This window comes from Melopsittacus undulatus, chromosome 4 (assembly GCF_012275295.1).
Source record: "Melopsittacus undulatus isolate bMelUnd1 chromosome 4, bMelUnd1.mat.Z, whole genome shotgun sequence".
Lineage (NCBI taxonomy): Eukaryota > Metazoa > Chordata > Aves > Psittaciformes > Psittaculidae > Melopsittacus > Melopsittacus undulatus.
The window spans coordinates 11,859,936-11,884,548 of NC_047530.1; the positions used below are offsets into that span (position 1 = coordinate 11,859,936).

General features: G+C 43.2%; 1 protein-coding gene across 1 annotated transcript in view; it reads right to left on the reverse strand.

The window, feature by feature from the left end:
• MDGA2 (MAM domain containing glycosylphosphatidylinositol anchor 2) overlaps nucleotides 1–24,613 on the reverse strand; it is a 361,344-nt gene that overhangs the window by 222,677 nt on the left and 114,054 nt on the right. Inside the window, exon 3 of the mRNA XM_034062525.1 lies at nucleotides 11,696–11,835. Within this exon, the coding sequence (XP_033918416.1) occupies nucleotides 11,696–11,835 (140 nt within the window). The remainder of the gene's footprint in view (nucleotides 1–11,695; nucleotides 11,836–24,613) is intronic.

Genomic DNA, 24,613 nt, shown 5'->3' on the forward strand with positions numbered 1-24,613 from the left:
TCTTTAGGAGCTTGTGTTTTCTTCTCTGTTGCATTTTGGGAAGTCTAAATTCTCGTAACTTTCAACACCAATGCCATAATCAATAGAAATGGCTGGGTCCCAGCACCTCTGGACCTATCTTCTTCCTCATTTATTTCACCACCTCTGCCTGCTGCTACTTCAAGGCTCCCACAGTCATCCTCAGGAAAGCCTTTCCTCCCACAGATGAGGCTATATAAGATTTAGCATTGCAGCAATATACATTCACATGGAAAAGGTGAGGGGTAACGAGTACAAGTTACTCCCAGGGAAATTCTGGTTGGACACTAGAGAAAAAATTTCACCATGAGAACAACCAGCCGTTGGAATAATCTTCCCAGGGAACTGATGGAATCCCCTGTGCTGGGACACTTAAGATTCAGGTGGACAGAGCGCTGGGCCATGTAGTCTATGTCATGCTTTGCCTATAAAGGTTGGACCAGATGGTACTTGAGGTCCCTTCCAATCTGTGATTCTATGATCCTATGCATCACTGAGACAATATCAATAAATGAGGTTTATAAGCAAGCAAAGGCAGCTTTTCAAACCGCCGCAGTACACCAGGATATCACAGAGCACAGCAGAACTGCAGTCCACAAGTGTCTGGAGTTGCAAAGCAGCTGATGCGCACCATGCGGTGCTTCACTCACCTTTTCTGCCAGCTCCAACAAGCAAACTCCTTCTCAAGCAGTGAGGTATCTCCACCAAGAAAAAACATGTAACTGTGGTATGTTATAGAAAACCTTAATTATTTAAAATGCATACCATCTTAATTACTCAATCTGATTAGTGTAGCCGCCTCTAATGTTTCAGAATATAGTCCTACCTTCACCTTATTAGTGTGTGCAAAGAAAAAAATAACATTTTCTGGTACTCCATCTATTAAAATATAAAAAGCAGCATTTCAAAAAAACAAAACAAAAAAACCTATCTGATGCTCTCTTTGATCAGCTGCAAGTGAAACATAAAAGGCTCCTTTGAGGTAAACTGGATGCTACATTTTCTATTTTAATGGATAGCAATTCTTATCAACTGCTGATGTGACCAAAGAAAGCAGTTTGTGGGGAGGAGAGGGGGTTACTTACACTGGAACAGCTGTTTCCCTATTGCATTCTGCATATCCTTATTACAGTAATTGTGCTCTTGTTAGGAAAACTGATGATGATTTCATATGACACTCCTCAGTTCATGGGAAGACTTTACAAATGCTCAGTGAACACCTGACAAAATCCAGCCTGACTCATGACTAAATTAGCCTGCATTTTATGCTGGAAAAAAACCCTTCATAAATGTTTGACTCAATAAAGCTCACATTTATCTGTGAATAGCACATGCTTCCATCGTTCCTAAGCATTAAAAGAAATATGTGATTAAACTTTAGCTGCCATTTTTGCTGTTGAGGCTATGAACAGTTTATTTGATGTTTTCTTCCTAGAGTACAGCACCTGCATCCACACCTCTGCAGTGCACTGCAGATACATTCAGTGTTCACTACAACCTTCTCCTGCTCCAAGAAGAGAATTAAGTGTTAAATGCAAAAAAATCTGGGGCAGAAATCACAGCATCCACAGTGAGGGACACCACTGAAAGACAAGCAAGCAACAGACTCCTGGAGTTCCTTGGGACTGAGAGACTTGTGCATCTGAGCTCATCAGCAGGCTCTGACTCAGGACAACAGTGCTAGTTTATGCCAGGAAGTCCAGTTAACCCCTAACCAGACAAACTGGGACCCACCAAAACTATAGTTTATTCAAGAAGTTCAGTTTATGCCAGCCAATCACTTGAGACAGGGAAAAAAAAAAAAAACTAAAAACATCTGTGCTACCCAGGGCACCCCCTTTCTCCACCCCAATTCCCAATAGGCAGCAGGGTCCATGTCCCAGCATGCAGGTCCCCAGAGGAGCAGCAGCCCTGGTTGTGCTCAGGGTGCAAAATCACCAAGCTCAGGAAGCAGAAGGTACCTCCTAGCTGCACGAGGAGAGTAGCTACTTGTTGACAGGCTGGCCATCAGCACAGCACTCCGCTCCTGCAAGTGGAAAGAAAACACAGCAAAACAGAGGCAGGGAGAAAATGAGGGGTCCTCCAAAAGCAGATCCTCCCATGCATCGCTTTCCATGAGAGCCACGTTTCCTGACACCCTCTTCACACACAGCCAGCAACAAGTGCATGTCTAAGCCCCTTGATTTCAATGGGATAAAATCAGAATCACAGAATGATTTGTGTTGGAAGGGACCATAAAGGTCATCCAGTTCCAACCCCCTGGAACACCTTCCACTAGATCAGGTTGCTCCAAGCCCCATCCAACCTGGCCTCGAGCACTGCCACAGCTCCTCTGGACAACCTGTGCCAGTGCCTCAACACCATTACAGGGAAAAACTTCCTGATTATCTGATCTATATTTACCCTTTTTAGTTTAAAGCCGTTAATAACATAACCAAATTACATAATCCAATAATGCTGCATAGAAGAGTGTCAGAAGGATGGATGTGAGGAGGTGGAATCCACTACAGTTCTGCATAAGAAAGCCTCAATGCTTATTAGGTCATTCTGCATCCCAAATAATCAAAATAACGTAGCTCAATGGGAGCAGAGAGCACACAACTCTCAAAATGGTTGGATTATGTGTGGCAGCAGCAGCTGTTGCCTCCCCAGTTCTGGAGGTTGGTTAGGGCAGGGGGACAAATGTGAGGACCCCATCACTTGATAGAGAGCAATTGAGCGTTGCTCTCCCTCCGTTCAGCATGTTTTCCATCTCAGAACACACTGCTCATGACAGGATAATGTAATCTGAGGTGTGACAACACACAGAGGTGAAAGACATGGAAAAAAAACCCAAACAAAACAATGTAGCTGAGGTTATGCTGACAAACAAGGTCCTTATTGTTCAGCCTTTAGCGGACAGGCAAGATACAAAATCCCAGCCAGTCCCTGCTCTTTCAGAAGATGCTGCTTCCTCTGACCCCTGTGGTCCAAATGTCACTCCTAACCTTGGGACAGTCACAGTCGCCCACTAGTTAGATGCCCCAGCACAGGCTAGATCAGACAAGGAAGGGAGGGATAAGCTACATCCCTCCATGGGCTGTGCAAGAGAGCCTTACTAGTGTAAATAAAATGGCACTTACTAGCTACATAAAAGAGCAAATAACTTGTGTCATAGGGATAAGTGTCCTTACGCATCTCTTGTGGAGCTGACAAGCAGGTACAGCACAACATTCAGTTCCTGGGCTAACATCTGTTAAAGTGACAGGTCTGAATGGTGGCACAACAGCCCCTTACCCTGAGGGACATGCAGCTGGCCCCAGCAGGTCTGACACAGACCATGGGCTCAGCCCTCCTACCAGGGATAGGGAAGGACTCAACGAGGGACAGGGAAGGACTCAACACGTCACCTTCATTCTCAGACAGGAATGAGTTTTGCAGGATTCTGTTAATAAATCCAAACCAACCTCTGGGCAGAATTCTGAATGCACTAATTTATGAGAAGAGGGTTGCATTTGCCCACCCACCGTTAGCCTCACCTGAGCGTGGATGTGGCATTTCAAAAACTTAATCAAGGAAAATTAGTTTCCATGGCAACTAATGGCACATTTAATAGATCGAGTGATGAGTGCTGTATATAAGAATGCTGCAAATTATGAATAGCAGTGATATAACAAATGCTGCACAATCAATCCACAAATAACAAGCAGACAATCACGTGTTGGGGTGCTTAGAGCTTTCTGTATAATTAGGAATGAGGCTAAGTTTTGGGGAGCAGCAGTGTGCAAGGCTTTGTAATCTTCCCTTTGTAATAACTACTGTAGTCTTCCATAACTCTCTCAAAAGGTTTCACTGATACTGATTAGAATGCAACGCTTTTTAAGCAAAGTTGCAAAATAGTTTCCAGTTTGAAAGTCCAACCACCACCCTGAATAGAGGATTTTCCCCATCTCTACCTGCCTGCAAATAATACTAGGTGGAATTTTGTGGCATGTTGTCAGAAGCCAGTAAATCTGAAGACACATTTTCAAAGAGAGGCCCCTACAGAGCAGCATCACTTCAACATGACTGGGAGCAGATCAGAAAGAGGCACATGCGAGTCATCAGCCTGTTACAGAGCTACATCAATGGATCAAAAAGTTAAAAGCAATGCCTGGAAAGACAAAAAGACATAAACGTGCACTTTGGGAAAGCACACAGGAGCACTGACATGAAAGAGAGAAAACAAACACTCGTTCCTCCTCCCAGACTTCCACCTGGAGCAGACACTCACCACAGGCAGCCTCAAATCACACAGGGTGTCATTAAGAAGCTTAAAGAGGCAGCAGAGTGGCCTGGCACCATGTCATGCACATTCACACCAGTCCTGCCAACTTTTATAGAATCACTTAAATGTTTTGGGTTGGAAAGGACTTTAAAGCTTATCCAGTTCCAATCCCCTGCTACAGGCAGGGACACTTTCTACTAGACCAGGTTGCTCTTCTTTGAAGCCATGAGCATCCCTTTAAGAGAGGAACCCCATGAGCAACTCTTGCCTCTTCCAATCCATGAAGGAAGGAGGTGAAAATGTGGGTTCTACCTAGTTTGGTCTGATTCTCTATTGCTACCATCCTCCTGCTACAATCCCTCATGTCCATGGGGAGGGAAGGTAAAGTAACACTGACCCACAACATACACAGGGCAGAAGCAGAAAGGGCTTTCCCATAGGAAGCTGAAAGCATGCTCATGCAGATAGGCACACTTGTTCTGGGGGTATCAAACCTGCTCTCTGCCCCTGGGGGAGTTCTCAGAGCTAAAAGCATTCCCTTGCAGGCATTACAGTGTGCACACAAAGGCACTCATTTGTAATTGTGTCCTAGGTAAAAAAAAATTGGATATTCAGAAGCCACCTTGCAAAACTAAGGAAAAGGACATATCTTCAGGCTTCTGAGAGAGACTGTTTTGCCTCTCTTTATAGGGAACTTTCAATGTGGCAGAAAGGAAAATCAGATAGATACTGTGCTGGTAACAGCAGTCCCAGAGCACAGGAGGCTGCAATGGAGCATCAGCAACATCTCTTCTCCTTGAGGATGTTCCATAGCATGGTGAGGGTTGAGAAGAAAGGCGCATGGGGCAGGAGACCCCATAGAGGAGTCTTTGGAGACTCCCTAAGGACCATATCTACTCACAGCAATTTACAGCAGTGGTCCAAGTCTCACCCGTAGGCATCTAACCCACAGAGTCATGGAGCAACTTTTAGGCCAACAGGAAGGCAATGACTGGAGAAACATCAGACAAGAAAACCTTATGTCCTTTATAGCCACACAGCGGGCTCAGCATGGTCCTTCTCAGGGCTTTGCTTCTTAAGCTGACTCACTCTAGAGTGCTGGCTTATTCTCCAGCCCATCTGGCACAAGCCTGCTGCCATCCACCAAAGACCTAATAGGACCCACAGGAGGAAAGTTCACAGGAGATTTTCTTCTACCATTAGATACTTGGCTTTCAAACTGCCTCTCAATAGTTGTGGAGACCTACTGTGAGCTCAGAATCAGGAAAACAGGTGAATGCAGCTAATTAGCCCCCAAAACTGTGGACTGGCTGCAAAGCGGTGGACATGTTGTGCCCAATCCCGATGTTTTAGCATTAGAAAATGGTGTTTATGATGAGTGCAGGCCACAATCCCAAGTCAGCAAGTTCCTGCATGGAGCTCGACACAAACCAAGGATGAAGAAAGCCATGGGTAAAGAAGCAAAAGTAACGGTGCAAGCAGGATGAGAAGAAACTGGGATGTGCAAAGACACAATAGTGAACTGTCAGCAAGCCTCAGAGACCAGGCTCCCATATGCTTAATGTAACCAATTGTATACTAGTTGCTGTGTGCTACACGGTATATGTATCCACTAATACAGCAAGCTATTGATTATGTATCCAATCTTAATACAGCCAGTTATTGTGTATGTATCCAAGTATAATACACCGAGCTATTGTAAGCAGATGCAGACAACTGTATAAAAAGGATAGATGCTTTGTAATAAATGGCATTCGTTGGATCACATTGATCGTTTCAGCATTGTCCGTAACTCCCGCATCGTGACACAAAACAAGAAACAAATAATTCTTTGTTAAGTAAAGTGCATGATTTTAAAGAGAGCTTAATTTCCTAGGTGTAATTAACTGTAGCTCCAAACCCTCAGCTATCAAGGCACCCAATTACAAAACTCCGTTTGCAAATCAGGAGAACTTTCCGCTTTAGCATTTGCACCCAATCTTACATGCTGTTCCCAGAATGGAAGGCTTGCTGATGGCACTTCCACAGTTTTGCTTTAAGGGCATTAAATAAAGCTTATTACTCACATCAGCCTTACATCCTGAATGATCTTTTTACTTGAGCTCTGCTCCCATAGCTGCCTCCCATAACTCACTGAGCAGGAACAGCAGACATTCTGTTAATGAACCAGCACAATGTTTGTGAAGACTGAAGCCAAAAATTCACTTCTTATCTTCATGCAGTGTCTATGGGTGGAACCTGTCAGCCTCCATTTAGCTGTAATGCCATCACCTATGATGGCCAGACCAACAGCAATTGGCAGAGAAACAAGGCAAGAGAAGAGCATGTGGAGAAATCAGTTTGCTCTTGGCATCTCTGCAGTGGTGCACCACATCCCTGCTAACATCCTCACTCCCCTCCACGAGCCACTGCCACACCAGTGTGGCATTTCTGCTCCACAATACATCTAGCAGCCTTTATTTCAAAAAAGAATTCCTAATGATCCCTTATGTGATTGCTGCTGAAGTTTAAGGAGTGGTATAGGGCAGTGCTTGGCTGTCCTGGTTTTGTCTGGGATAGAATTAATTTTCTTCCTAGTAGCTGGTCCAGTGCTGTGCTTTGGCTTTAGTCTGAGAACAATGCTGATAACACACTGATGTTTTAGTTGTTGCTCAGCAGCACTTGGCCTGATCAAGGACTTTTCAGTCTCTCATGCTATGCCAGTGAGGAAGGGCACAAGAAGCCAGGAGGGAGCAGAGACAGGACAGCTGGCCCAAATTAGCCAGAGGGATATTCCATACAACAGCAGGAAAAATGAAATTAGTAATTTAAGAAAAGGAAGGAAATAAAATTAAAAAAAGACTAAAGAAGGCTATGGCAATTCAGTGATTCAAGTAACCTGGTCTCTTCTGAGACCTCACTTGGAATATTGTGTGCAGTTCTGGTGTCCTCAACATAAAAAGGACATGGAACTGTTGGAACAAGTGCAGAGGAGGGCCACAAGAATGATCAGGGGACTGAAGCACCTCCCATATGAAGACAGGCTGAGAAAGCTGGGGCTGTTGAGCCTGGAGAAGAGAAGGCTGCTTGGAGACCTCATAGCAGCCTTCCAGTATTTGAAGGGGACCTATAAGGATGCTGGAGAGGGATTCTTCATTAGAGACTGTAGTGACAGGACAAGGGGTAATGAGTTAAAACTTAAACAGGGGAAGTTTAGATTGGATACAAGGAAGAAGTTCTTTACTGTAAGGGTGGTGAGGCACTGGAATGGGTACCTGGCAGTATTCAAAGCCAGGTTGCACAGAGCCTTGGATGACATGGTTTAGTGTGAGATGTCCCTGCCCATAGCATAGGGGTTGGAACTAGATGATCTTAAGGTCCTTTCCAACCCTAACTATTCCATGATTCTATGATTCTAAAACTCTGCAAGGACTTCCAGCCAGCAGTAACACCAGTATGGTACACCATGTATATTTGTGGACAGCATCACCTGGCAGTCATTATGACAACACAACTTGAGTACTCACTGCTGCTGCTGTGGTGGGAGAATTGAACATGATACAGTCTCCAAGAACTGAACACACAATCCCACAAACAACGCTGGAGACCAAAAAGGTTTTGCAAGGCAGAGGTCCAAGATACACCAGCATCTGCAAAGACCAGTTCTTGCAAGGAGAGATTCAGGACACATGGTCTCATTGGCTAACTCACAGCACACCTTCCTTTTCTCCTTAATTGATACGTGTTTTCTGCTTGGGGGAAGGAAATACAATGAACACCAACAGGGGATTTTACAAATGCCTAGTACTGGGCTGCTTATTTCTTACAGCATTTAAAACAAAAGAAGTTTCTATGTATGCCAATAATAACTGAAAAAAAGTTTGAGAAAAACATGCAAGTTGAACAGCCTTCTTAGAATAGATCCCTAATTATATATTATATGAACTCACTTCCTAAGGTCTAATAAAATATCATTTTGAAAATAATTTCCATAGAACTTGCAAATCTAATATGATAACCCTCTGTGCAAAAATCAGTAAAAAATGGAAATACTGAAAATACAGGCAATTACCACAAAATGTATATGGAAGTCTCTTACACAACAAAATAAAAATGCATTTTCACCACTTCCATATATAAGAATAAGAGACATCCTGCTGGATACTTCTCCTCAAAATCATCTCATAGTCAAGGCTGTCAGAGCATGAGAATCCAACAAGATATTGTCAAGTTTCACACATAAATTCCAGATATATGAAAAAAAAAGTTTGAAAATAAATGCCATATCCCCTCTTCAAGCCAGCAACTACCTCTTGTCCGTAACAGAAATGCACTGCAGACCTCCTGCTGAAGAGCCAGAATGTATTCAACAAGCAAAATCTTTAACTATCTGTATTTTAAATACCAAGAGTAAATACTGGCATGCAAGAGTAGTTCTCCGGCAGCTGGGAATGGTGAGCACCATCTTGCTGACTTTACATCCTCCCTGATCTCCTGCCTGACCTCCATCAGTGCTTTTTCCCAAAAGCCCCATTGACAAAACTCACAAATATTAGTGAGATACCTGGCAGTCTTGTTTACTAGAAGCCAAATTTTATGGTCAACTGGTCCAAGGGGCTGCAGCCTTCCAGACTTCCATGCCTAAGTTTAAATATGGCAATGCAAAAACCTATGATGTCTTAGGCCCTATTATTTTTTTTTCCATACTTTCTGGAGCACTAAAATTGAATGGATATTTAATAGGAAGGTCATAAAAAGACTAACGTTCAAATGCAGCCCTGCCAAGCCTCCCGTATTTTGCTGCAGAATCATCCATTTGAGACTACCAAAACTACTCCCTTGTTCCCAGGCAGTTTATCTGAAAAAAATATTGCGAGTGTGAGAGAGCTGTAACATGGGAGCAAGCATGAGAGAGCAGACTGAGGTGCTAGCTGACAAAGAAAATCTATAAACAACTAAAACAGAAATAAATCAATTTTTCATCCTGAATCCCAGATGAGAAAATAGAGACTTTTATGAAAAAGAGCAGCCATGTGGTTGCTTTCTCGATAAGACATTTTGGTTGAACAGCTTTTTTTTTGATTCAGCCGCATCATAAGCTTTGTTATTGCTTGAGATCGGACTTTTCATAGCTGGCCCAAAGCACTTCCTGGCAGCTGGCTTCGAAGCTGCCTTGGGCTGGGGGTTTGAGAGGGATCTTTGATTTGAGCTGCACCAAACCTTGCAGGCTGCTAGGCAGCTTTGCTGGAGCAGATGGATTGAGAAAGAAACGTTCTCCAAGAAAGCTCACTGGAAGTGTCAATCTACCTTTATCCTGCTCCTTTTTACCTGCACGTGAACATGATATTTACTTCCACCCAAACACATGGCATGCCATAAACTGCTGCATCCAAAGCCATCTGCTTTGGACATTAAAAAGTTGTTAAATAAGCCTAGAAAATAAACATTTGAGAAAGCAGAATAAATCCAACATTACCAATAGGGATTGAGAGGCACGGACTTGTTTCAGGGATGTGGCAGGAGACAGCAGCCAGCCTGGAGCAGATCCCATCTGCCCCATGTTCAACAGCACCAAACGCCTTAACAAATGACCTAAAAAGCAGCCAGGTGTCCTCAGGCAGTAAGTGCTCCCTTCCCGCATCAGTCAGTGCTATATTAAAACGTTATGATCAAATTCTGTGAATGAGGTCTGTGTCAGCCCAGGTTTTATCACTTGGCTCTTTTGATGAACAGCCACCAGCATCTTCCCCAACAACGTTCAGTGTGGCACCAGTCTTCTGTGGTGTGAGCATCATCGTAGAGAAAAGGACAATCCGTAATTGCAGAGGACATGACGGCATGGTAATAAATACTTTTCATAACTTATGAGGAAGTGAATATTTAACTTCATAATAACAGAACTGATTTTACATCATTGTTCTTATTTAGGGTGTTACCAAAACATCATAGAATTATACCATCCCCTCTTCTAGGTTTTAAAGCCATTCCCCCTTGTCCTAATCCTACATGCCCTTCTAAAAAGCCCCTCTCCAGCTTTCTTGTCAGCCCCTTTATGCACTGGAAGCTGTTCTAAGGTCTTCCTGCAGCCTTCTCTTGTCCACATTAAACAACCTTGTATCTCTCAGCCTGTCTCTACTGCAGATGTGCTCCAGCCCACAGAGCATCTTCATGCCTTCTTTGGACTTGCTCCAACAGGTCCATGTCCTTCATATGTTGGAGGCCCCAGAGCTGAACACAGTAATCCAGGGGGTGGTTTCACATGAGCAGAGTAGAGGGGAAGAATCACCTCCCTTGACCTGCTGGTCACATTCCTTTTAATGCAGTCCAGCACATGGATGGTTTCTGGGCTGCAAGCACACACTGACAGCTCATGTTGAGCTTCTTGTCAACCAACACCCCAGAGTCCTCCTCAGGGCTGTTCTCAATCCAGTCTCAGCCCAGCCTGTATTGTGCTTGGGACAGCCCTGAACCTTGCACTTGGCCTTGTTGAACTTCATGAGGCTAGCACAGACCCAGCTCTCCAGCCTGTCCACATCATTCTGGATGACATCCCTTCCCCCCAGTGTGTCAACCAACCACACAACTGGATGCTTAGCCCAGTCTTTTGGGTTTTTTTAGGCCATTGCTTTCTTTCTCCTTCATCTGGCAAAGGCTAGACAGAGATTACTTTATTCAAAAGAAAAACGGCTTGGTTTATAGCATGGCTTTAATGTGTGACTACAGCTCAGTATTCAACTGTATGTAGTTTTCTAAGACACAGCCAGACCTATGGCTTCTCTGAAATACCACAGGATAAACTTCAACTTCTCCATTCTTAAATCTTATTAAATTGGAAACAGCTATGGAAGAATCAGCATGTCTCACTCTCTTGGAGGAACATCAAGTCTGCAGACTTGAGGTCTCTCAGTCCCTTTCCTCAGCAGCACTTTACAGCTCCTACCTGTTCTATGCAATTTCAAGAGAGAGGTGTTTAATTCCCCACCTTGCAAAGAAATTCATTCCGAGGTATTCTGGTGTTCATACTCTCATACAAGTATGAGAGCTGTGAAACGTGGTCACATCAGCTAATTACAGGCATGCTCTCAACTCTCGGCATGCAGCTTGTTTGCCAACAGAGAAAGATGAAGGGATGAAGCAGAAGACAAAGCGCCCACAGTCACTTTGAGGGAACAGACAGTGGGTTTGGTTTGAAGAGGAAAAGAAAATATAGAAGTGGAAAAGCAGAGCAGGGTAAATAATAAAGCATTTACACCTGCACAAGCCTTGAAAGGTCCTGACCTAAAATAACCTATTAACAGGGTGCCCTAGATACAATGGGGTGGTGACGAGGACACATACACCAGGGCAGCACAAGTTGTTGAGACTCCTTAGCAGAAGATGAAATCAACTTGTGCAGGCTCAGGGACAGAGCAGAAGAAACGAGACGTATCACTGGGCACGGCGGGGGCTCACCTGTGGCCGAGGATGGCCAGTGACCAGGCAGGTCAGCTCCAGCGTCTCACCCTCACGGATGGTGTAGACTCTCTCCGAATAGCGCTCCTCCTCGATGTTGCATGCCAGACCTGAGTGCACGATCCGCACGGTGGGGGGAGCTGAAAAACCCAGAGAGAAAAACTAGGTGAGCATCACTGCTTGGGGCTCACACAGATCCATGCACTGCAGCAGCCTGAGGCCCCTGCAGACCCCTAGCTGGGAGCACTGGGGATGAGTACTGTCACCATGCAAAATACTCTTCTGCTTACTCATCACATGCATATGATGGTGGATGCCTCATCTCCAAAAACCTTCAAGGCCAGGTTGAACAGGACTCTGAGCAATCTGATCTACTTGAAGGTGTCCCAGTTCATTGCATGGGGGTTGGAACTAGGTGAGTTTTAAGGTCCCTTCCAACCCAAACCATTCTGGCATTCATTGCCAGAAGATATTGCCACAGTATTTATTAACACCCAGCAATGCCCTGAGCCAAACCTTCACAAATTCATTTGCATTCCAGTGATTTTTGTTTCAATTTCCAAATGAACTCTGCATTATTGTTCTTTTTATTATATATCTTTCTAAATGTATTATCACACTCATTATGCAAATGAGAAGCCTTAATTAAACCATTAAAATTAAGCAGGAGAAACAGTGGGACTAACACTGCTTCCTTTCAAAGTCGACACCAAAATCCTGTTGCTGTCAGAGGGCCCAGGATTTGGACCAGAGGTTAAGTTCAAGCAGAACCCTTACTTTAATTTTCTTGTATATGTAACCTGAACTACAGGAAGTTATTCTGTTTTACATGTTGTGCATATAGGAAAACTTCCATGTTGTTGTTAATACACACATACAAATTACAGCTCTGCTTCAGCGAGTTTCCAAAGCATGTTCCTGGTTCTATGATTTCCTTTATTCCTGAATGGTGAAATTCACAACTATTAAATTTTTCAGAGATAAGGAAATTGAGTTACAATCCTACTGCCAAATAAAGTAACATAAACAATGGAAGAGATAAAACATAACTGTGGTGAGTTCTGAAGACCTAGCATTTCACCCTCTCTACTCATCAGCACACTGCTCCTTTTCAGTAAAAGTGGATGCTCCTTAAAGTCCTAAGTGAAGTCTTAAATTACAAACAGCAAGCAGAACAATTAGAGCTGAGCCCAAAGGGACTCCTGTCCCCATTCCCCATGGACAGGAGGCTCATGCTGCTGGGATAACATCCATGCATACTCCCCAACAGTAGTAACCTCTTACCACAGTTGCTGCTCCATTTCCAGGGCTCTACACTGTACATCGCTTCCCTCTCACACTACTCCACTGGCTCTTTGCTCTATCTGCAATTGCTTAATTAACACCCACTTCAGACACAAGTGGGATCCTTGGGATGTATGACTGGCACACCTGCAGAATCCCATCACCATGCCATTGCTGGTCCAACTTGCACACAACTCCCAGTTGACACAATCCATTGCAGTATCAACTGCTGCACAAAGCCCAGAATTGATACAAGGCTGCTAATAATTCAAATTTCTGACCCTCCTTCTCCAGAGGCTGAAAAGAATTCAAAGGCTCAAGCAAAGGGTCCTGAACAAGACAGTGTCAGGTCAACTATATGTACAGGAAGAGAATAATTATTTCAGATTGTGATGACTAGGCCTGACTTTCTCAGCTACCTTGCATCTCCCTGTCTATCTCAGTTCTACATTTAGATCATTTTGCATTTGCTTGGCCTAGATTAACCTCTTCAGCAAGTGTTTAACAAATAAAGAAACAAATCTCTCCTTGGCAGAGCCTCTCTGCAGAGCACCAGGCCAAGCAGAAGAGTTCATGCAGGGAATGGACATTTCCTCAATTACTGATGTGCTCCTAAGTCATATAATGGTTTGGGTTGGAAGGGACTTTAAAGCTCGTCCAGTTCCAACCCCCTGCCATGGGCAGGGACACATTCCACTAGACCAGGTTGCTCTAAGCCCCATCCAACCTGGCCTTCAACAGTGACAGGGATGGGGCAGCCACAGCTTCTCTGGGAAACCTGTGCCAGTGCCTCAGCACCCTCACAGGAAAGAACTTCTAAACTAATATCCAATCCAAATTTCCTCTCCGTCAGTTTAAGACCATTCCCTCTCATCCTACTCCTCCATGTCCTTGTAAAAAGTCCCTCTCCTGGAACTTCAGTCAAATAGTACAAGGTGACACAGCCCTGAACAGTCACCAGGTCAACAGATATAATGGCTTGGTGGGGCCACTCAAGACTAACCAAATGGGGAAAAGAGCACAAAAGTTCCCCCACACCATGCTCATACCCTCCCATCAGGCAGAGGGGAGGGATAGTGGGGGGTGGAAAGGGGTGAGGGGGGCAGCAGCTCAACAACAGCAGTGAGCTCCAGCACAGCCTCCAGCAAGCTCTGAGCCTCAAGCAGCTATGAAACAAGTTTCAAGGACCTATCAGCTCACCCTCTCCACTTTTCTGTTGGCAGCCCCATTTACCAAAGATGAATACAGGCTAAAGCATTCTTGCTCTTGGCAGTTCTGTGAGGCCAGGAAAACCTGCTCCCTAGCATCAATGACTTCCAAGTTCAACACAATGACTGCATATACACTCTATGCTCAGCCTATGGTCACGTTTAGTCAGGCAAGTATATCCACCTGCCTCCCTGCCCGGGAGCTGCCTCAGATGTTCTTTACTGCTTAGAAAAAAAAAAATTGAACCCAGCCATCCCTCTGTACCACAGACCCAGGCTTCTCTTTCTGACAGAGCTCACCATCCCTCCTCAAGGCCAGAGATGACTTGGTCTAGGAGCCAGTCTCATGTGTCACAGTCTGACCTCAAAATAATCTATTAACTCTTTTTTTTTTAATTTTTTTTCCTAAGTAGGACAACAGCACTAACGCTCAGTGTTCTGCAGCTTTCCCTGTGCTAGAAGAGCTGATCCCCCTCCACACACCTCAATAGTTCAATGTCTTGGGATATGGAGCATCCTCTTTGTTCTGCATGCACAGTTGCTATACAGCAGGGCTCTGGGCCACAGCTGGAGCTTTTATGATCTTCCACAATACAGACATTAAAATACTAAAATCTTAAAACAGAGCCATGGAGCGGAAAGGTAAAACAAGGTTCAGCATAGATCACAAGACTTCTGATAAAATTAGAAGAGTCAGCAACATTATGCCAACATCCTCTTGCCTTTTAAATCCATATTACATTAATATTACATTTTCATTCATATTAAATTCATATAACTTCAAATTACATTTGAAGTATCCTTCATTTTAGTGTCTATGCCACTGCTCCATAGCTATTAGGTTCGGGAAGGCAATACAGAAATGAAAAAATACCCCCCAATGTGTTATTATGGCAAAAGATTACACTGCTTTAAGAGGAGATCAAACAAATAAAGGAAAATAAAAAAATATTCTTACTACTTTAAGTTTTAAAATCTTATGGTTGGGGAGACATTGCATAATTATGAAATGTCATCTCCCTCTCTACTGCAGCAATATTCACTACAGCTACTTTTGAAATAGGCCTCCAAGGATTTGATACCAGACAAGACATTAAAGTAATATATACTTGGCATTTATTTTGTTTGCGGCATTTTGGAAGAATTTGTCTTGTGATCATACACAGTAAATATTGCACAAAACAACCCATCCTGGTGCTGTTCCTTGCAGCTTGCACACACAAGTCAAGGAAAGTTGCTTATGACACTAGGTAAGAAGGAAAAGGCTCAACAACAAAACTAAGTACAACTCCACCTCACTTCTGCTGCAAAGAAGTTGTATGGCGCCGTGAGATTGCTTTTTTTCAGATGAAAAATGGTGCCAGCCTGACCTTTCCCCATATCTTGTTATATAATGATGTTACCTAGGTCCCTTTTATTGGCTGATCTTTTCCAGCAATTTCAATTCATTTCGCTTCTCTGCCTCTAGCACACACATACACTCCCATACAAGAGATTTGGTTCAACTTGCAACAAGTTCCTCAGACATTCCAGAGGGGAAAAAAAAAAAAGAATGCAATAAAAATATGTGAAGGCAAAATTAGAAATACCCCAAATTGAATATGTATGTGGGTATCTAGACATGCTTAATAAAAAAGACAAAGGACAAACCAGATGCTGTGATGAATGCTAGCTAACTTCCAAGGGAAATATGCAGAATACATTTATTTTCAAAGGCAGTGCAAGAATAAGTAGAAAAGAGTCTCCAAACCAAGCTGATCACCCAGAAAAAGCAAATGAACAAGTGGCTTTAAACTCACAGAAGGGAAATTTAGATTAGATATTAGGAAGAAGTTCTTCCCTGTGAGGGTGCTGAGGCGTTGGCACAGGTTGCCCAGAGAAGTTGTGGCTGCCGCATCCCTGGCAGTGTTGAAGGCCTGGTTGGATGGGGCTTGGACCAACCTGGTCTAGCGGAAGGTGCCCCTGCCTGTGGCAGAGGGGTTGGAACTGGATGATCCTTAAGGTCTCCTCCAACCCAAACCATTCTGTGATTATATGATTTTAAGTGAGAGTTGGGATAATACAAAGGAAATGCTTCACAGCATACAGCAGGTTTGTGGAACTGCGGTGCAAGTAAGACACCTTGGACAGCCAGAGTGCTCCACTCTGTCTTTCAACTTGAAGTGCTGGTAACTCTCCTGACCTTAATCACAACATTCACTATAACCAGCATTTTTCTAAAAAAGCTCAACTGCTATAACCATGGAAATAAATTATAATTTCAGTTCTCATTGGAAAAAAAAAAAAAAGAAAGTTTTTAGTCTATGAGATTTCAATTGCACTGTTTCCTAACCACTCAAAAGAGACAACATGCTGAATTAAGAAAGTATTTATTCATAATTTCAAAGTTAATCTCAAAAGTTTCTAGGGCATGAGATATTTGTTTATATGTGACTTTATCACAGCACCAAATTAAAAACTGACCAAAGAATAAATGGATGTGCTTGGTTTTTTTTTATAAGAGCACTGAAGAACCACAAAAGGTATCCTCAGCTTCTCAGTCTTCCAGAGACAGCTGGAAGGTGAAGCCTCTCTTCCTCCTCCTTCTCCACTTGTCCCCAGCCACCTCTATCTTTTAGTACATAGTAATTCATCCTGGATCTACACACTTGGACTAAGACCAACAAATTAATCACATAAAACCTTTGCAAAGGTTTTCTTTTATGCTTTACTAACACAAAACAGGGTCCTTGCCAGTTTCAGACACCTCCAGCAGCTCACTGCCAGGAGAAGGAGAGCAGAGCATGCCTGCCTATGAGATGCAACAGCAATCACTTTGTTATTCCAAATCTTAAATAAGAAAGAATTCTTTAAAAGAGACAAGGATCGCAGATGATATTCCTGTCTGAAGAGTTATCATGGCTTTTTCCCCATCCCTCTCCAAACTGGAGTATGCTTACCATTCCAGAAACAGATGCCCACGGAGATCATATGCCATAGATCATAAGTCTTTAATACTTGCCCAGCAGCACAAACAATAAACAGCAGTGTAATGAGTTGTAAGGCAAAGAGACGGAGAAATAAATCTATCTATTCCTAGAAAAAGTATTATGGTTCCCCTAACTCAATAGATACTCTGCTGATAAGCTTTGTAGTGTCAAAATTAGGTCAGCCTGTGACAGTAGTGTTGGGAAGCAGCAGTGTGATTTAATTAGCTCTGTGCCTTCTTATGTTAGTACTATCAATCAAGGAGGCTTCCTGAGCTGCAAAAATGAGGTTTAAGTCACAGAGATACGGGTGAATATCAAGCAACGTGGCAAAACCAGTCCAATCATAGAGGAAAAACTGTTGGCTTCAATCTTTGTCTTGCTAGTCTGACGGGTAAGGTCAGCTCAGGGCTAGCCCAGAAGAGAACACAGGATAGATGCTACTATGCACATGAAGGGAAAGCAGGCAGGAAATATTTTGTACTGATGCATAGAAACCTTTTAAACTATGGACCTCTTCCTGCTATCACTTACCTACTATGGCTACTGAAAGTAACATATAGCCATAATCCTATTTAAAAAATAAAACAAATAAAAAAGAAATACTAAAGAGAAAATATTTCAAAGTTTTAACCAAATGTAATAATACCAAAATTTCCACAAGACCACCTGTGCTTGCTCAGTAGCACTTTGCATGATCTGGATTGACTGAACCAGGAATTTCATAACTGATTTTAAATGGCCTTTATTAGGGCGAGACCCTTGCACAGGTCAACATCAAACCACCTCTAGCCGCAGGCTTCCCATATGAGGCACCTGTCATTTCTCTCAGATAGGGCCCAAGATGAAAAATATAATCAATAGCCTTAATATTTATAAAATAACACCAACTTGCATAACATTTCTCATTCCCCACTATCCCCCAAAGAATACTACACTGAAGAGAGAAAAAAAAAAAAGTCCAATAATAAATTTATTAGTGGATGGAACCTAACCTCCTGTTGGAAAATGATGTCACAAATCCCACATTACCTGCAGCAAAATACTCTAAACTCTGCATTGACAAGAGCTATTGCCATAGGGCAGTTCATTCATCACAGCAATACCACTGAGACTCCTGGTCACTTCATTTGCAATTAGCAGAATTAAGAGCTGGCAAGATACAAGAAAACTTAATTCTGAGAGTTGCAAACACATCTGCAATTACTTTAAATCATCTTTGTCTAAAAAAAAAGATTATTTCCTCCTTACTATGCTGCGGAACTGCATGAAATTCACTGGGGGCTCCACTTGTGTTAATTGTTTTTACATGGGAAGGCTCCTGATGCAAAGCAGCAGAGTGAAACCACAGATATGATAAGTGAATGCTGCCCACATGCAGCCAAAGCTGATGCCGAGCAGTGGATAGGTGAGCGCCTAAGCACGTAGATGTGCCTGTTCCAGTACCAACGCAGCCCCCCACAACAGAGTAGGAAAGCCCAGGGCTACAGAGCACCCAGAAGATGAGAAGCATTCTACATTTTTAAGAGGAGTCATTATGGTTCTCCTATTTCACATACACATCTAATTTTAATTACATTTTAAATAATCTTACAAATTCCACAAACCATGAAGATCTTATCATTGTGAAGATTAAAGGAAATAATTACAGAACCCGAGCTCTGATATTTTTCAGAGTTTAATTCTCTCACCATTGTCCTCCAACAAGGTCTTGACCAAGTCTCCATGTAAGTGGAACTTTTGACCAGCAAATAACTGGTCAAAGATCACAGAATACTATCACAGACTCACAGAATGGTTTGTATTGGAAAGGACCATAAAAAACATCCAGTTCCAACCCACCTGCCATAGGCAGGGACACCTTCCCTCTAGATCAGGTCGTTCCAAGCGCCGTCCAACCTAGCTTTGAACACTGCTAGGGATGATGCAGCCACAGCTCCTCTGGGTAATCTGTGCCAGCGCCTCACCACTCTCACAGGGAAGAACTTCCTCCTAACATCTAACGTAAATCTCCCTCTGTCAGTTTAAAGCCATTTACCTTGTTCTACCACTACATGCCCTTGTCAAAAGGCCCTGTCCAGCTAATTACATTTGGAAGGAACTGTAATACTGAGGCTCTCAGTGCCTGGCAAGCAGCCCCAAAGCATATGGCTTCCACTCTAACTGGTGCCGTCTTAGTCTTCAGTTAATTATGGGTGCACAAATCTAGAGCATCCCTTTCAAGATATTAGTTTAATGTGAGTTTTCTATAAAACTCAGAGAAGGGAATAGCTCCTAAAAAACATAGGAACTTGGTTTCTTGTTCTAGCCATTCAATAACTTGATACTTATTTTTCATCAGCACTTGTTTGTCCTTAAACATTTACCCTTTTTTTGTTTAGCAGCACATAGCAAAGTTGGTAAGCAAAGCTGCACTCTTCACAGATAAACCGAAAAGACCCATATAAGCCAGGGAATACCCAAAGCATCCCTGCTGACATTTGATTCTATGATTCTATGATTCTCTGCTCAGCATGCCAGGACAGCCCCTGTGGCCACACAGGTAGGAGAGCCCAGATGCTAAAGCCTTTTTTACAACCCTAAGCACCCTACATATTTCTGTATGTACGGGTGTAAGACAGGATCCCTCTTCTCTACATGTAATTAACTGATGCCAGTGCATTTTAACTTTTTAAGATTTTTTTTTGTGGATTGTCCTGGAATATCAGACAGCACCCCATGTCAGAGATAAACCCTTCTAATGCATACACACTTTTTGTACTGACACACTCTATCTCAGCTTAGCCAGAGAGAGCTGACTACAATACCACCTCTGCTGCCATTTCCAAGGAGCAAAGGGCTACCAGTACAACTGCCATTGCTGGGTCACGATCATGTGTCCCTGCCAAGGCAAAGGATTAAGAATAATTTCCTCTATGCTCTTGCAGAAAGTTATCTCCTGACTTACCTCTTGCTCCTTCTTTAATTCATTAAATGGACAGCTAATTCAATTCAAGGAGATGGACTGCTCTTCTCCATACTGCAGGATTTCTAGCATGTACACCTTCAGATATGATTTACAGATTTGGCTACCAAGTTACTTTCCCAAAAGAAACATGAGGACAACATGGGTACCTCCACTTCAAAAAGCACTGCATGTGGGACATAGGACAACAGTCTCTCTTGACCTTGGAAACAGAAACTGAATAGCCTGGAGTATCAACACTGAGAAAGCATCCCTCCGGTACAGGACTTCCAGACAGGATTCTGAGGAGGTATTTCTTTGGGGTTCGTTTTGCTTTTCCTGGCTTCTAGTAAAAGTAAAGTCATTGAGACACACTGCCTTGCAATTCTTGCTTCTGCTTGACAACCTTAACAGGCAATTAAAGATTAGCGCAATAGCCATGTTTTCCTATGCCACAGAAAGCATAGAATACACTAGGAGAATGGCCCAAAATACAGTACACTATTTAGGGTACTAAAATAGCGGCCTCTGCAATTCATACTTCTAAATTCCTCAGCCTCTTATTCCAGCATACTCAGAGAATGACACTCATGATTTCTTGGTTACTTCACAATATGCCAGGTTGAGGTATCCTTTCTACTCAACAAATACAGCATCTTTCCAGGATCACACTGATTTGGAGGGGACTGGGAATACAAGTATAGAGAGAAACCTTCCTACACTACCCCTTCCTCCCTTAACTGTTCGTTGAGCAGTTTGCAGCCTACAGATTGCAGGCAGTGGGTTCAATAAATCTTCTAAAATAAGAAATTATCTATAAGTGACAGCAACACTACATTGTTCCTGGCATCACGAAACAGGTAATATTGCCAGGCCTGTTTCAACAGTATTATAGTCTAGCAGTAAACATGTCTTACTTGTTTGGGTGTTCTGAGCGTAGAGTACTATGTTCTTCCCCCCACCTAAAAAGGCAGAGACACATAAAAATGAAACACATTAAAAATCACCTCTTCAAAAGGTGAATCCTGAATTCTTAACCATTACTCCTATTTGTACATTTTAACAAAACATCTTTCAGAATCTTCTTCCCATGGTCCATGTAGCTTTCCCTGTCCCACTGTAAGGAACAAAGCCTCATTTGCTTCTAGTACAAACCAGCAGAGAATTAGCTGGCCTCCACCTCCCACCTCCTCTGCAGCCAAGCACAGAGACAAAAGAGGCAAGTTCCATTGAGATTCACTCTGAGGTACAGAGGCACATGAACGTATTAATTTGGTAATGCCACTATTGCACTACACCTTCAAAGCCATGCTGATGTGCATGCACATCATAGCACATCCATCAGAGGGCCCTTGCTGATGAACCAACAGAGCGCAACCAAGCAGAGTGAGATAGGGGGTTGGCATCCAACATGAACATTAACGTGCATTCCTGCAGGCCTGTGCTGTAGCACAACACTAGGATGTAGTGAACCAACAATCACTGTCTCCTCTTCAGACCTGTATATACCTCCAGGGCTCACAATGGGCTCCAGATTCCCTGGAGCTATATAAGCCATTGGAGCCCAGCCCAGCCTGCCATCATGGAGTACAGCTTGGCAGTGTCAACACGTGGAAGACTGACAGACAGCTATGCATGCCCAGCCAGAACATCTCACCTGGAGGACCATAGCAGTGCTCTATCACCTGCAGATGGACCATGGGCATATCACTAGGGTAGGGATGGAAATACTTCGGCGGTGCAGAGCACTGCTTAAACTGGGCACTGCCGGGTGCCTAAACAACCTGCTGTGGGAGAAACAACAGCCCAGAAGGAATGGCTAGAATGAACCATAGAATTATTTAGGATTCATCAGCCTAGACAAAAGCCACAAAAATACAGTTTACGAGGGTGTCCTGAAGCAGGAGAAAGTGCTGTAGGTGCTAAAAAACCCACACGACTGTAAGCAACAGAAATAACATCTTGAAAGCTCCTGAATGAAAGCTTCACTAAATGCTGTACAGTCCTCAGAATGGTTTCATTTTAGTTTGCTGACTGAGAAAAAAGACAGTTTAATATTAAAGAGGAATTTTAGAATACATAACCGTACATGAATGCAAATGAAAAAAATGCTGATTTATAGTGTTAAGCAAGAATAAACAGCTTTTTAAACAACAATTTGCATTACTTGTGAGATAGCACAAATATGTCGCAGTGAGCAGGGACTATCAAGAAGACAAGCTTCCTTTCAGGAAGAAAAATGAGTTCTTGAATGAGAATTGTGTTTCATCTACTTCAATGTCTCACACCTAGTTTTCACATCTTTGTTTTGAAACACTGGGTGTAGGAGTAGCAGCAGAAAGACTAGAATATGTTCCATTATATAAAGTTAGAAGCCTATTACACCAGATTTTATATATTCCAGGCACTATCAAAACTTGTATAATTCCCCTTAGCTTCAGTAGGAAGAGAGTAACAGTTATAAAACAAACAAACAAAAAACCCAACTCACAGCAGAAGCACCAAGGAAATGACTCATTTTTCTATTAGCTCCTGTACTCCAGGATTTTAATGACTTTGCAGGCTCAGCCCTAAGCACTCTGGGGTGGGAGGGAGCCTAAGGACCCAGAGCTGCAGTGGTGCCTGACAGCTATAGCTAAGAATCAACCTGCCCAGGGCTGCACAGGCTCAGCAGGATTAACCAAGTATGTTCTTGTACAGCTTGTGACCTCTGCTAGTTCAGCTGGAGAAATGCATATTTAACCTATGGAGGCTGTACAGTCACCACCAGTCTGGGGAGACCAAGTCAACTGGCCAGATGCATCTACTTGATCAAGGGATAGTTGGGGTGGGGGGGTCTGCCAGCCCTAAGCCTTTTCCCTCCTGTGAAGGAAATCTACAGCACTTGGGAGCCTTTCCAGGCAGCCCAAGGAAAACCCTGCCAGCTCAGAGGGCAAACCAACACATTTCCAAATTTTGGCTGAAACATGCCATGAGGCTAGATATGCAGAAGAGAGAGTGCCTGTTTCCATCCCCTATAGCAAATCAAAGGCTGTGCTGGTACACAACAGAGCTATAGAGGAGCACTTAGCATGGAGGCAACAGAGGTCCTCAAATTGTTTGATGCTTGCATGACACAACTGACAGCATTATAGGACTGTTGGACCTACCAGCAAGGCTGCTTGAAGAGCCACAAAAATTTAAGGAGATGTTTAAAATAGTCCAGTTTCCAGCAGCTTATCCTCCAGAGAGATGATCTGTACGGGCCAAGCTCTCACTGAAGCTCTCCTGACATTGGGGAATTTATATTATCAGTCAATTCCTGCCCTCTCACCTTTGCTATTTGATGATGTCTACTGGCAGATGAGCTTACATTGCAATTTTTTTCCTGGAATAAATACTGTTAGGACACTCCTTTGCATCCAACCACTGCAAATGGAAATACTTCCAGCAGACCTATCAGCTGAGCAGCCTTTGAGCTTCCTCCAGCAAGTGTGCTTCAAACTGGCCTAATCCTTTCAATATTAATTGGGGCTGTGATTGACACACAGACCAGCATAAACAGAAATTGCCTCCCTATAGATCTCATTAACTTGGGAAACCAAACTAATAGCATGGTATTGATGTGCTGTTGTACGTGCAACTTGCCTTCAGAGTTAAGTTAGCTATCAGCATTTCTGTGATTTGAGTAGGCATCAATGAGCGATCAACAAATCGATAAAAATTAATGATGAAAATTATCAAACTCCCACCTTGCTACTCAGGCAACATTACATAGTGTATTATTGTTTCTATGATTTACCAGTCCCTTTTCAGCAGCTGATGACACTGCCAATTTTATTAAAAGAGTGCAATTAGCCATTAAGTTTCATTACAGAGTCGCTCCTTTCGTACAAAATTTGTGTAAGCCTGTTACAGCATTTAGAGTGGCAAATGCATCTCATTTTGCCCCACCAAAATTAATCACCAGTGCTATGCTTTTCAGTAGGCTGTACAACCTTCAAGTTCAGCAGCAGCGTATGCTCAAACAGCACTGCATCTGGTCCCTGTTACAGCCAGACAACAGTGATTTCCTGGGGGCTGGGACCCACAGATAGGAGCCCCCAGCCACTGACATGCAGTTTGGGCATTTGTAGATGAATGCAAGCAAAATCTTATCAAGCAGAAGAGCTCTGCTCTGCTTTAGTCACCACATGCCTGGCACAATGATAAAGCACAGCACCAGAGCTCAAGGCTTTAAGAATAAAACCAGGGAGGTAAGGGAAGTCTTCTCTACTGTCAATAAAATCCTCTGGCAGGCTGGATATGTGGCTTTCCTGTATGTAACACTTAAACACAACCTGTGTCTCAATTTCTTCAACCTTGTATTCTACTGTGAAACTGTACTGGAGACCTCAGCAATACAAAGGCAAAAAGCCCGGAGGGAACACCAGTCAGACATGCTGACCTGCTAATCTAACCCACCTCACAAGGCTATGGCTGTGACTCCAGAACATGTTGTACTCTGCACACAAAAGCTACCGACACAGTGCTGGTA